Source organism: Pseudopipra pipra, chromosome 1, assembly GCF_036250125.1.
Source record: "Pseudopipra pipra isolate bDixPip1 chromosome 1, bDixPip1.hap1, whole genome shotgun sequence".
Classification (NCBI taxonomy): Eukaryota; Metazoa; Chordata; class Aves; order Passeriformes; family Pipridae; genus Pseudopipra; species Pseudopipra pipra.
In genome coordinates, this window is record NC_087549.1 from 82891751 (window position 1) to 82906786 (window position 15036).

The window sequence follows — 15036 nt, forward strand, 5'->3', positions numbered from 1 at the left end:
GATTGCTCCATTTCTAAATGTTCTTTTTCACCAGTATGAGCTGCAATTGCTCAGCAGCCCAGAGAATCAGTCGTGCTGCGACTGCTGCAGACAAATAGTTGGTGAAGCACTAGGTCAGTACATCTGCCATAGGCAGAAGGCAAATTGGCATTAAAACTCAGTACACATGTCTACTGAGTCACAGCTGCAGAATTACAGCTGATTTACCAGAGAGAATTCCCAGAGTATTTTTAAATGTTCGTTGCTTAACATTTAAGGGTAAATCAAACATTGGCAGGATTTTGAGGCTGTATTCTGAAAAAGAACCACTTTAACAGCTTGGTTGCTGGCTCAACAGAAATCATATCCCTAGAGAGAGAAACAGATTTAAGCAGTTTGTGGAGTTTATGGAGGTTTTTTTGGAGATGGAGCCCAGCAGTAATTAAAGGATAATGCAAACAAATTAACCTACATAAATTAACCTGCACAAATAATTTGAAAGACGATGACAAAAAAGAAAAATTAAAAAAGACTTGAAGCCATCTTTAAACTTACATTTCCTTTAAATCAGAAAAAAGACTCATGTTCATAGAGTTTTTATGAAGCTACAATTTAGTCCAGTATCATTTAAAATTGTGAGAACCTTAAGCACCTAGAAATAAAATGAAAATATGTAGTTCGTGGTTCAAAAAGCAGGAAAGAAAACAATTGTAACTCTTGATAGGAGAAAAAATACATTGGCCAATATATTTGAATGTATTTGTTAGAAAAGTATGCCCTTATGAAATAGTCTTGCCAATAGTCCTGTGACTTCAAATGAATACCTTTGATTTCTGCCTATTATAAAAAAATCACCATTTCTATTGATGTATTTTAGCGTAGAATTCAGCCTAGTCTATATTATACATAAACTGTTATTTTATTCATTGAATGAATTTAGCCCAATGGTTCATATTAGAAGGTAGTTTGTGCCTAATGGACTCATACTAACTTCAGTAGGACTGTGGAGCATTAAAGCACAATATATTGTCCCAGTGACTGAGCTCTGTAATACAAATACACAGTGCCTATTTTGGAGAAGGCATTTTTAAATTTATAAAACTATGATAAATACAGTAATAGGACTTTTATTAAAAGTCAACAAGCTACTATAATGAATAAATATAATAATAAAGTCAACAAGGTACTGTAGTTAATGCTTGTAGAAGCACACAGATTCTTAGATCTGCTATTTTTTATTGCACATTTTTTTCATTGAGTCATAGGTTAAAATGCATTAATAAACTATTTTAACATGGGTAGGAAATTAACATAGCAAAATTCAGTGTGAGCCCTCATATAAGAGAGGGGGAAGGTATTTATTTTAAATGAAACTAATTGTAATCACACTCTTTCCCTCATAGACGTATGGTGCATTTCCAGATGTTTTCATTTTTATCTAGAAAGATGACAATATTTTCATCAGTATTTTATACTCAGGAATATTCTTGTGAAATTCAATCTCTTGGCACAATGCAGTCCTTGCAGGGAAAAAGTAGTTTACATATGGGGATCTGCAGGTTCTATATAGGGCTTATGGTCTTCAGACGATACATTTTAGTTTTTACTCTGGAACACCAACCAAATCAATTTATAGTAGATTAGAAAACATCTGTGATCACAGCTGCAGTTACTATTTCTATAACATAATGATAATCATGGTAGCTTAAGGAACTGTGTCACAAGATTTGTGGGGACAAAACATTATATTTAACAAGTGGAGAGGAAAAAACCCATTCAGTTCCATCTTCATGACTCTTCAGTCATCCTGTTTCAGAGTTAAGAAAGGAGGTATGTTCTAGATACTTTGTTGCTACCAAACTGTATCAGTGGGCTAATATATAGATTTAATTTAGGTCCAGTATTATATTTATGTATATATCACAAATACATTCATAATCATACTTAGAATGTTCAGAGGAATTTGTAAATCCTGGAGTCCTATCCAGTCTTAACTCTATAGTTTATACAGAATTAGAGTAATGATACTACATACATCCATAATGCATTCACCAGAAATCAACAGAATCTAAGTGAAGAGCTGTGAGTGAGAAGAATTAAGGCAATGAGCCTAGAAGTCTGTCCTTTTCCTCTGCTGCACTGCGTTGGCAGCTGGGCTAAATAAAATCTCTGTTCGTTCTGGTTTTATCATTTCAGACAACCCAAAACAAAGCAGCCGTGTTCCAGTGTTCATTAAGGTTTTGGATGTAAATGACAACGCTCCAGAGTTTGCCATGTTTTACGAAACCTTCGTCTGTGAAAATGCAAAAGCAGAACAGGTGTGTTGTCTCCTTGTACTAAGAAAATATTCCAAATTAAATCAGTTTTGCTACTGCTCTTGCATCACCTCATCAAGAGGGTATACTTCGCATTGCATCAAACTTAATTGCAAAATTAAACAGTGGCTGCGCAGTATCTGATTTCACTTAGTATTCTTGCAGCTAACACGACGGTATGTTTTAGACTGTTATTTTCTGAACTGCACCTTGTTATCCCTGACTCATTTTCATTCCATGATTCTCTGCTTTATTCAGGCATCTCCACTGTCTCCTTCAAAAACTGTTTCAGGGCTGTAACTGTTACAGGTCCTGTCTGTGATACAACTACTTTATGCCAGATAACTCTCACTCAACCTGTCCTATTGCTAAGTAGTTCAAAGTAGCAGATAATTTGAAAGATTCAGCCACACTAATTCTGTGACATGAGATTTGGGTAGATAAATAAACAGTCAGCTTGGACTGTCTCACCTTTTGTCTCTATTGCTTATCACATGCAAAGGTTTCCTACCCATCTGGAGTGGCATCAACTCAAGCCTTCTGTTGAATTCAATATGATTTTCCCGCCAACTTTCAAATTCATTATGTTACTGGCTGATGGTATAGAATACAATAGTATGGTAATGCTAAACAGCATCACTTTTCTTAAGCTCACTATAGCAACATCATTTGCCTAAAAACAGAAGAAAAAAATGAATAAGATTACTTTACAATCCTAGATTACATAAATAAAGTCCACTGACTTTGAAAATAATTCTGTTCTTATTGTTTCAGCTGATACAAACATTAAGTGCTGTTGATAAAGATGACTCTTACAATGGACATCAGTTTTCATTCTCCTTAGCTCCTGAGGCAGCCAGCAGCTCAAACTTTACACTACAGGACAACAGAGGTGAACTTCTGGGAAGACTTTTCTTATTATCTCTTCTTGCTTTCAGTCTTCAGATGAAGACTTAATGCATGCATTGTATATTTCCAGATAACACAGCAGGGATTTTCACCCGAAAAACCAGATATAACCGGCACGAAACGAGCACCTACTTCTTGCCAGTGGTAATATCAGACAATGATTACCCTATCCAGAGCAGCACTGAAACAGTGACTATTCGAGTATGTGCTTGTGACCATCGAGGCAAGATGCTGTCCTGCAATGCAGAAGCCTTGATTCACCCTACTGGTCTTAGCACTGGGGCTCTTATCGCCATTCTTCTCTGTATCATTATATTACTTGGTAAGTAGTTCAGGGACATTTTGTTGCTTTCATGGTTATTTTGCATTGCTATAATGATTATTCCAAGACTAGGACAAAGGCAAAGTAAAGACATCTTGTCTTATCCTGCATGTATATTATTCTGTTTCCTCCTCTGAGGGCTGCTACAGATAGGGTGTATAGAATACAACCTATCTAATCTTAGTTATCTAAAAGTGAGCAATGGAGGAGACAGCTGGGCTCTACCCCCCGGTCAATGGAAAGAGACAGCTGTAGAGAGATATTAATCCCATTCCTTATTGGTATCTGAGGAGGACCAGACTCATCACCGTGTGCGGGTGTCCATCCCTTTACATTGACCATAGAAGAAGGCCAGGTAACTTAGTTTTAAAGAATTAACTTCCAATATCTAAACTGAGGAGAAACAAGTCTCAGTGCTTCTGTTCTGTTGGAAAACTGTGGTGAAAGCTTCTAAAGGACTCTCTCAGAGGCTGCAGGGTGCCATTTCAGGGACCTGTGAATAGGAAGAGGTTGGATCCTGGATGTGGAAGATGTACAGGTGGTCAACATTTTATATATATATATATATATATATATTTATATATATATATATAGGAACAGTTTGAAACATCTCTCACATTCCTCTGAAGTTCTACCCCTCTTGTACTGCAAACAGAGATATGGCCATTAGGCATAGTCTGTAGGTGTGCGGAGAACTGTGCAATACAACACAGGCTGTTCTCTGGGAGATGTTATTAGTCAGGAAAGGAGTCAGATCAGTTTTATAGCAGTAGGGGCAAGCAGGGGAGAAAATACTTCCTCAGTGATTCTGCTTCTTTTTACCGTACTAGTATCTTCCTTGGACATGCTCAGCACCACTGCAGAATCATCCCGACCTTCACTATTAACCAAATTTCCCTCTCCAGTAATGAGTCAAAAGCCACGTCGTGACTCTCAGACTAACAGTATAGTATGACTTGCTCAAATAAGCACTATCCCATTTTCAGAAAAGATTCCCACAATAACAATCTTATCTTTAATTCGCTGTTAAATTCATTTTTCAAAACATGGTATCATTGCCCCTAAGGGTTCAGCTCACTTTGTGTTAAGTTCCTTACCAGAAAAAGAAATGTAATGCTGTAGGTAGTCTTGCACTCGTTAGTACAACTGTGCTCATTAATATCAATCTGACATTAAACGATTTCCTGTTTTATGTCAATCGAAAATAATTGATTCTCTGTGCTAAGCAGCACTTTATGTCAATTACTGCTCACGCCACCATGCACCATAAGCAGATTTTCAATTAACTCAGCTATATAATTTTCCATTTTCAGGTTGGTTGCAGAGTTTGAATGTGCAACCACTACTGAGTGAAAAACAATACTCTGGGCAGACCTGAACCACAGCTCAAAGTTTAGCAGCAACAAAAAGTGACTGTAAATTGCTAGGTTTATTTGGAGTTTGAGTAAGTCTAGCAGCTTATCAAGAGGCCTCAGATACTGCTAAACACTGACATGCAAATAAAGGTGATGTACTTTATCATGTAACTTCTCATGGACTTTTTTGCCTGCAAGTTCAGCACAAAATAGTAAAAACTACATATCAGACGTGTGACATAACTGTCAAAGTCTCATCCTTGCATGTTCTGTGTAACACCTTTTTTGTAATAAGCTACTTCAGCAACCCTTCGATGTAAAATCTGTCATTCCTGCGCTTTCTCAGACCATTTTACCAGTCGCTATTCCAGAAGCCCATTCAAAATTGACACTTTTTTTCAAGTTCTCCGAAATTTTCTCTAGCTATCTCTGTTCTGTCACATACACCTTTCCCCAGTCCTCCCACGGAGTGTCACAGCTTTATGCTCTCGAGGAAGAGAATTATCTCTTACTGCATTTTTGCACAGCAGCACAAAGAGGCATCACTCAGATTAGGACCCTCTTGTGACAACACAAGTGAATTCTCATCATTAGGCTGAAAGCCTGAATTGCTGCCATCTGAACCATCTCTCCTTCAGTTTCACCACCTCACTTATTTCAGCTTGTATTGACAGATGTCCTTCTTTATTCCCAGTATTCCCACAATAAGGCACAGCATTTTCCTACTTTATCCTGTCTTCTTGGTATCCTTCCATAGTCAATGGAGAGAAAAAACACATCTACAACATGCTTAGGCACACCTACAGATAGTATTCTTGCTCTAAGCGATCCCGCAGGGGAGCTCATAATATAAAAACAAACAAACAAACAAAAACCCCCACAACCAATGAAACAAACACCACCTCACCCCAATCCCCCCAAAAAAAACCCAACAAACCAGCTTTTTGTCTGTCGAAGGAAGCTAAGAATGACAAGTTTCAGTGGGCTAGTTTCGGTTTGGGGACACCCTGAGTCCTTGCCACTGCCCTTTAAAAGGTTACAAATGAGGAAGGGACTGAAAAAAAAGTCTTTAACAGTTACTGTGCTTTGACTCACATATATTTTAGAAACACAGCTGACATGAAAGATAATTGTGATCCACCTTATCATCTCATATCAATGAGTTTAGGCATTTCTGCTTTCCTTTGCTGTGAAAGAACTATAAAGACAGCAAGATGTGTCTTCCCTTGGAGTTTGCACAGCAGAGGTGAAATACTGGGCAATGCAGACCTCAAACTACCAAAGCAACACTGATAGTAGAAATACATCCCTGCTCCTTGCTGTTGTTCATTTGTCAATGTTCAGCCATTTACCTTAATGTATACTCCAGCTGATAAATCTGAAATTAGCTCCTAGTAGGAAAGTGTTTACCGTATTCCTTTCCATCCTCTGTGTCCACTTCTCCAACAGTTCTGAGAGTCATTATTGAGCAAAAATATTAAAGTTTGGACCAGGGTCATTGAAAGAGTTCCTTCCCTCTAAATAAATGAAAAATATATGTATGCATACACGCACACTTTAAAATGAAGGACATAAAATATGTTTCAGAAATCTGCCTTTGGCAGATTAAAAAATAACTTTATCATATATCATCAGTCTAAGATTTAAGCCATGTACATTTTTAAGGTGATGTACATTGTAAAAACATTTCATGGAAGTTAATAAAACTCGGACTTTATGTTGGCTCAAAATCCACTCCATATTGCAGACTTTTTTTTCCAGAGGAGGATAGATTTACTTATCTTGTAATTCAGCTTTTCTAAGCTCAGTAGATTCCAGCGTTGTCCATAGCAGAAATCACATATTGTCCCAGAGGTTCAAGGTAAATAACATCTAACGTTGCTTATTTTGAAGAAAGTGTTTCTTCCATCCCAACTATCATGAAACTAGTTCTGTTCTCAAGACGTCAAAATTACTATTATGACTCTGAGTAACAAAGGGCCTCCTGACAAAATGACACTCCACTTGGCTTCTTACAAGCTTGACATTGCCTTTCTTCTAGTGCACATCCATGCCGTTTCATCTCCCAAGGAACTCACAGGCAGAGCAAGCACAGCCTGAAAACCTGGCACGCACATTTTCAGTTTTGCAAAACATTTTCTAAAACTTCAAATTCGAGCTGAGGTGCGACATTTCTTCTGGGCTTTAATGGAGTTGGAGATTAACCTTCTTTCACTGTTGTTTTTGTTTCTAGTTACAGTGGTGCTGTTTGCAGCACTGAGACGGCAGAGGAAAAAAGAGCCTTTGATTATTTCCAAAGAAGACATCAGAGACAACATTGTCAGTTATAACGATGAAGGTGGTGGAGAGGAAGACACCCAGGCATTTGATATTGGCACACTGAGAAATCCCGAAGCCATAGATGATAATAAATTGCGCAGAGACATTGTGCCTGAAACACTTTTTATACCACGGCGAACTGCAACAGCGCGGGATAACACGGATGTCAGAGATTTCATTAACCAAAGGTTAAAGGAAAATGATACAGATCCAACAGCTCCCCCATATGACTCGTTAGCAACCTACGCATATGAAGGTAATGGTTCTGTGGCCGAGTCCCTCAGCTCCTTGGAGTCGGTGACTACAGACGGAGATCAGGACTACGATTACCTCAGTGACTGGGGACCTCGGTTTAAAAAGCTGGCAGATATGTATGGTTCAATGGACAGTGACAAAGACTCTTAATATGTTGCCTTTTTTTTTTTCTTTCTTTTTATTTCCTGTCCTCATTTTCAGAAATAGCGTTGGGATATGTGAAGTGGCTATTTCTTTCTATTTCTTCACAGCTGTGTGAAAAGGGTTCTCTATTCTACCCATTTGAATTGTCTAATGACAGCAGTCTGTGTGGGTTAGCCATCAGAAAACTTTCTCTAGTATCATTTTTTGAGCTTCCAAGAGGCAAAATCCTTATTTTTTAGTGCATCCAGTTTACCAGGCTAGTCTTACAGGCACAGCAGTAGTGGAGGGGAAAGAAAGGATCAGATGGGGAGCAATATTTTTACTTGTTCTGCTTATATTGTAAATTGGGATATATTACTGTTTAAGCTCACTTGCTCTTCTTACTTGTATTCAGACTATTCAGCTCAGACAATTGCTCTGTCGATTGTGTATTGCACATCCCATTGTAATGAGGTACCCTAGTTTACCCTATGTATTATAGTTAAAAGTAGTGGTGATGGAATGAAGGTTTATTATACAAGTAAGAGTAAGCCAAGAAAAAACATCAAACATGCATTTTACTCATGGAGATGGTAGAAAGGCTTAATGGTCATTTAAACCTAAGTGTTTCTCTAGAACTTGCCATTGCCCCCAATGCACTGAATCATACTAACACACACATATATATATAGTTCATTGACTTCTCTGTATATATTCTTCTGACCTAGCATTGCTGGAGAGATGTGTGTGCGTGCACGTGTGTGTGGTCAGTAGCCTCAGTATCTAATTCTTAGATGATTTCCCAGTTCTAACCCAGACCTGCTTTGCGATACATGGAAAGTCATCAAATCCAACCACAGATTAGGTCATGGCTTGGACAAAGGAACAGATCATAACTGTGCTTTTGTTTGCACTTCTTCAGTCAGCCTCCACCTGCACATCAGTTCAGTGATGGCCACTGCACTGGGGAGGTGGGAGTCAGGATGTTCATATCCAGCTACTTCTGCCTGTTCTCATGTGCAGGTGGGGAGGAGTGGCCTCAAGGTGACTGGCACCCACTGGAGCAAACAGAGCAATTGCAGAGGAGGAAACAGTGCTTTTTTTGTCCACACCTCTACCTGGATGTCCAGGGTGGATTCCTGACTTGACTCTCTGCCCAGTTTTGCTATCTGTAAAATGGGGAAGTAATGCCTACCTCATCAGGATGTTGCAAGAACTATGTAAGTCATTTGGAAAATGCTTTAGAAATGGAAAATGGCATTCTGCTGGAGGAAGTAAATTGTCATGGTTTTGGGTTGTTTTCTTTTTTTTTTTTCCTTCCAGATTCAAGCCCTGAATGCACAAATAAATGAGAATTAATTGTCATTCCAGTGGCCTGAAAAAGTAGGGTTTATAACTATAACTTGTTTTTTAAAGTAAACTACACAACCAAGTTTGTTAAAGACTTCACCAAAAGGTAAAATTTAAATCACAAGTGTCACATTAAAAGGGGCAGAAAAGAAGAATTTTCATATTTTCATATTTGTTTTCTATGCTCTAGGTGGTAGAGCATAGTTCTGTGGTAATTTAGTTTTAAGGTACTGTCAGCAGAAAAGCTGTAATTGTATTGCTGGTGGGATCATAGGTAAAATTGACTAGATACCACCAGGATTTATTTTTTTTTAATATATATATTTTTAAATTAATTGTATTATTCCAAATCGTGTTTTGAATTTTAATAGGTAAGGTGTTTTGCCTTCACCTTTCTTTTATGATAGTAGTTGTTATTGATTGTATCCATCAGTGTGTCTGGCTATGTCTTAGAGTCAAAGAGACATTGGTTTGGATGATGCTAAATGCATCGGTGATTGACTGATGATCTTTTTTTTCTTTTTTTTTTTTAATCAATTCCCTCTTGTGATAACAGATTTGTTAAAGGCCATTGATTAGTTCCCAAAGTTAAAAGGGAAAATTTGTAGGTGGTTGTTTTGATTTACTTAGGTCAGTGGTAATCGTAACCAGTTTATTAATATATTAATATTTGAGAGCTCACATTATTAGAACTTTCAGTCCTGTTCTCAGGATATTAATTGCATTCCACGTATAAGGTTGTCAGGGATGGTGTAATTGTGGAAATACTATTTTGTATCAACAGCTTGACTCATTTAAGAATTGAAGGCCCAAGCTCACTTGAGAGTTGGGGTCTGTTTAAAGGTATATTTTCAAGTTATGTTAGTATTCGTGCTTAAAAAAGTAGGCATATCTATTTTTTCTTTTTTTAGTATAGTTTACAACAAGGCGTAACATTGTTGTCATGCATTTAGAGCATTATTTTTAATGTTTTTGTTAATTCCTTTTAGAGATAGAAAGTGTTGATTTCTGTTCTTCTTTGTGATGGTCCATTTCTGTTTACAAAACCTAGTTTAAGCAGAAGTATACTTAGAAGTACACATTTTTTATTTATGATCACCCCATCACACATAAATTTTATAAAATTAAATGATAACTTTAGACCTTGTTTCTGTTATAAACAAGATGAAAGCATAGGTTGTGTTAAAGTAAAATTGTTTTTCCCCTTTTTTTTTTCTTCAGTGGGTGAATTGCTCTTATTACATTCTTTTAACAATGATTGATTAACATAGATGAGAGAAGTAAGGTAAAGTAAAAAGTACTTAGGAGAATATAAGTATTTCTTAAAAAATGGTTATAGGGGTTTTTTTTTATTTTTATTTTATTTTCAGGTCTTGTTTGCATTCTATAGTTGTCTTTCCTTTTAGACAGGCAGAAAAAATTAGTTAAATAATTTTAATAAATCCAGGGTCTCCTGAGGAAGCTTGGAAAAGTTAATACATATTTATATAATTTCAGACATGCGTAAATCCTGGTATCTACTTCCAAGTTGATTTGGTTGAATTTTTAAATTTTTAATTTAATTGAAATAAAGTTGTATATTCATAAGGTAAAAGTTTTTTCCACCCTATTCTCATATTTAGTAAAGGGAAAAGAAAAGACAAAGTAAACTTATTAAAATTTAAACTAGCAATACATAAAATGGTTTGTTTTATATAACTTGGTTAATAGTTGGTCTTCCAACAAATGGTTCTTGATGAAAACACAAACAAATTACAAGAATTAATAAACTAATAATCTAAGTAATTATTAAAAGTTTCATCGGTCTCAGGCAGTTCTGATTCTCTCTTAGCTTGTTCCTATAAAAAGATGAGGTGAAAATTCGGCCTACTATAAATTAATCATTAAAAAAAAAGCAACCAAAGGAATAATTCATTGAGTGTAGACTTAGTTTCTTTGTATATTACAAAAGTGAAAAGAATTTAAGAGAAATTTGCTGGCAGTCTCTTCACTCAGTTGTCAGTGTGTGTGTGTGTTGCATTCCTGGAGAAAGAGGAAAAGAAAAAAAGAAAAAAAAATGTGTCCCAAAGGGGTTTCTCTTACAGGTTATCACTTTAATGAGTCAGCTTGTTTAACGCAGTGGTAAAAGTCAAGCACCGATGTTTAATTCTTTGCAATAAAACAGCTAGGTAAGAAAAACAAGAGGAAGTATAAGATCACATTGTTTTTGCTGAAGTACGCTTTCTTCTTTTTATGCATATTCCTGTGAAACAGAAGGAAAGAAAAGAAATATGCTTGGTTCACTCTTGAACTAGTGAGGTTGGTTAGAAACAGGTGTTTAAGATTAAAAAAAAATTTCAACTTTGGCTTCACGAAGTGTTTGCCACTTAGTTTTGACAGTTTAGTCTCTGAGTTTGGGGGTGAATCACGTCTTTGATCAGAAAGAGTGAGACTGCTTGTAAAGATACGACAAGAGTCACTGTTTGAGCTGGGTTTCTTTTAGGGTTTTTTGCAGGCTTCTGCTTCTCACCCTGGAGCCATGAGTTAATTTTATAAGTTTCGTAGGTAACACTTGTTCCATTCAGTTTACTCCAGTGGCTGGATGCTGTCTGGAAAGTGGATGCAGCTTCTCAGCATCCCACTGCCTTAGCACTGACTGGATTTCAATATCTCTTGATTTAAGGTCAGATTTTGATAGTTTAATAGCAGTCAAAAAATTAGTATGCAGTTTTTTGCAGCAAAAGGTAATCCACAATTTTCTCTTTACAGTTTTTCCCAGACAGACAGGAAAATTAACAAAGCCTGAGTGAGTGATAAATTTTTTTCTTTGAGAGTTGTTACCACCCCGTGAATACCTAAGTAGGCTTGGTGTATTTTAGTTGTTAAGTTCACGATATTAAGCACAGCAGGTGCTAGTAGAAATGCATTGGCACACAAGTGCCTGTAATAAAGAGTTAATATTAATTGGTTTTCGTATCAACTACGAAAATTCTGTTTCACCCTGCAGATGCAGAGTTTTTAATCGCCAGGCTAGTGGCAAACAACTGTTTATTTAGGTGGATTTTAGTAGCTTGGCAAACACTAACTTCAGTGAGTCTAACACTTTGTATTTTTTTCTTTAATGTATGCACATTCCACAGCTTTGTTTGATTGTGTTTAACAGCAAGCAGTTTCGCTGGCAGTTTTTTTTTCTTTTTTAGCATATAACACCTCCTTTACCTGCAGCTCGTTTTGTTCGAAGCCTGCTGTAGCAAATGAAAATTTAAGGTTGTTCGCTTCAGTTCTAAACAACTTGTTTTTAGCAGCAAGTTCAGAAACTGGAATTTTCAGTTGTTCTCCTGTTTCCCCTCTTATAGGTTAACAATAACTTTAATACTTGATTTTCTGATTTTAAAACCACATATTCAACATCACTAATCAGTTTAGAAGGAGGTAAATTTTTGGATTTTTGTTGTGCACAAAACACACTTTGTTGTTCGAATTGTAATTCCAGTTTCTCTGTATTTTCTTGCATTTTTGCCACCTCTATTGGAGAGCAGGAATCATTGTGCAAAACACTACATTCATTTTCATTAGAATTACAGTTTTCTGTGGTTTTATCATAGCAAATATCTCCTTTCCAGATTCCCATATCTGGATGAGTTATTGACTTTTGAGGCTGTTTGGCTCCAACAACCAATTCAGTTGTTTGTTTTTCTAGCAGTTGTTTCTCTTTGCAGTTCACAAGCAGAGTTTTAAGGTGGTCCATGCATTTCACAACTTTTCCTTTAGCTTTTTTAAACATTTCAGTGGACTCTTTCTCCACTTGGGAAGAGGTAAATCTGCATTTTCGCAGAAGAATGTTCATGACACCTCACTTTCTTGGTACTATTTTCTGTCACGTTAAAAGGGGCAGAAAAGAAGAATCTTCTGTCCAACGTGTATTAATTTATTTTTTGTCTATCAGTGTCCCCCCTCCAGGAGACCAAAGCCATTTAATGTCCAAAACAGTCTGGTAGTGTCTCACCTAATGAGACCCTTTGCTAACAGATTCGCTGAGACAGACAGAACATTTGATACCTTTTATATATAGGGACTGCACTTAATAGCAGTAGAAAATCCCTTCAGCAAATTTCTCCTATCAGTTATTTCACCATTGACGAAACTGTCAGCATCTAAGAATGGACTCACTCTAACAGTTCATGAAATAACACATTTATTATTGCAAATTTGTGACAATTTATGGGGTTCACTGTGTCTGGAATAGGGTCTAACTGCAAAAAAACACACTTAAAACTATGTAGTAATAATAATAATGCAAAGCATAGGCAGAGACACTAAAGCAAAAGCAACTTACAAATAAGTAAGACAACTTAAAAAGACTAAGTAAAGCAAAAAACCTAAGTACACACTATAAAGCAAAAGCAACTTACAACAAAGTAACAAGGAAAAATTTTAAAGTACTTTGGAGCAAAAGTAAAATTTGCATATATGTATAAAGCAATCGCTCACCCCAAGGCATCCTGAGAAGATGGAGGAAGAAGAGGTAGCCCATAGGTTACCTCCGCAGAGTTGATGGAACTTCTCCATGATTTTTACTTGCATCCAATCTCTTTTTATACCTTTTTTCTTTAGGCAGTTTGAGTGGCTATAGTCAGTAAACTAATTTTGGAGTGATAGACAGACGAAATAAGCCCAAAGGTCCACTTCCTGAGTTCCCAGCAGGCAGGATGTGCTCGAAAAAAGGCCATGTTATCTCCATACCATATCACTCCTTTCTTCATTTTAATCCTTTTATCAATTTCTGGGAATGTCTCCCCAAGTGCTGGAGTTTTCCAGGAATCCATCAGGAGGGTTTTTTTCTTCTTTTGCGTGGCCTTATCTACCACCTTAGAACAAGTCTCTGTGTGTATGTTTATCTCCTTTGCCAAGCTAACTAACTTTTGTCCATGGTGGGGGGAGACACCATAATCTTGGCCCAGAACTGTTTTCATGATAGCTTGTTCACCACTCAGAATTTCAGTTGATTTGTCAAATGTGTAATGGCCTTGCTCTTCAAATTCAGCCATCTAGGAGAGACTGTCTGGAGAAAATCCTGAGGGGCTGCCATGGAGCATATCCAATTTCCCGGAGCTAAAAGTGACCCTGTGTCCCAAAGTAGGGAACCAGCCCATGGCTCTATGTCAAGGAAAGAAGGAATTAATTTTTTTTTTAATATACCTCATAGATAACTATTCTCATTTGTTTCATTTTGAAAGAGTATTTAATACCAGAATTACAGGAATGGATCTATTCTCCCTCCTCCAGACCTTAAGTGAATCAGTCTGAAAACTAAACAGCTCCAATTTACTCCAAAAATAAAGAGAAATGAGAAAAAAAGTTAATAAACAGAAAATAAAGAGGGATTAAAAATTCATCTCTGGGATTCATTACTCCTAGTGAATTAAAGAGAGCAGTAAGAGTCCCAAGTATTAGACTTTTACAACCACAACAATGTAACTTCAGGTTTTGCAAGCCGGCTCACATGGAAGAGAATGAGCCAGCCATGCTGCAATGCCTGGCTGGGGCAAGAAGGGACTCCTTTGCAGTGGGGAGAACTGCACACCTATGAGTGTAGGGCAGACTAGCTAATGGCTTGCAGATGCCCAACATAATAGATTGGATGGGTTTACAGAGCTGAAGAGCCCAGATTTTCCAAGGGTCCTGAGTCCCCAGCCTCCCTGAGGCAGGCTTCTCACAATGTTTTAAGTCCATCAGTTCCCAACTCCATTGCTTAGAGAGCCTGAGCCCATTGCACCCATCATGATGGTAATGGCACAGCTAGACCCTTATTATGTACTCCTGAGGGCCCCTAAGTAATTTAAGATGATAAAAGCCTTTGAAAGCCTATCCTTTCATGGCTTCCATGAAATCAGAGCTTCTAGGAAGCAATATGTCCAAAAGCTGGCTCCTACAGACAGGAGAGACCATCTGGATTTCAGATATGCGGAGGAGCAGCAGATGCTCAGCACCACCTGCCACAAGTCCCTCACTTCTGGCTGCTCCCCTCATACAATCAGGGGAGCCAGCCTATCCCTCCAGGGACTCCTAAACGTATGCCTCTCTCACCCTTCACTGTGGGGTTGCCTCCAGCAAATAACCTCAAGCTCAG

At 37.4% G+C, this 15036-nt stretch overlaps 1 protein-coding gene across 2 annotated transcripts in view; it reads left to right on the forward strand.

Moving 5' to 3' along the window:
* LOC135417781 (cadherin-6) overlaps positions 1–9889 on the forward strand; it is a 102076-nt gene extending 92187 nt beyond the window's left edge. For both annotated transcript variants that reach the window (XM_064662245.1, XM_064662254.1), the window contains exons 9-12: positions 2176–2297; positions 3069–3186; positions 3274–3525; positions 7114–9889. In XM_064662245.1, the coding sequence (XP_064518315.1) occupies positions 2176–2297; positions 3069–3186; positions 3274–3525; positions 7114–7604 (983 nt within the window). In that variant the 3' untranslated portion in view covers positions 7605–9889. The remainder of the gene's footprint in view (positions 1–2175; positions 2298–3068; positions 3187–3273; positions 3526–7113) is intronic.
* Positions 9890–15036: the final 5147 nt, after the last annotated feature.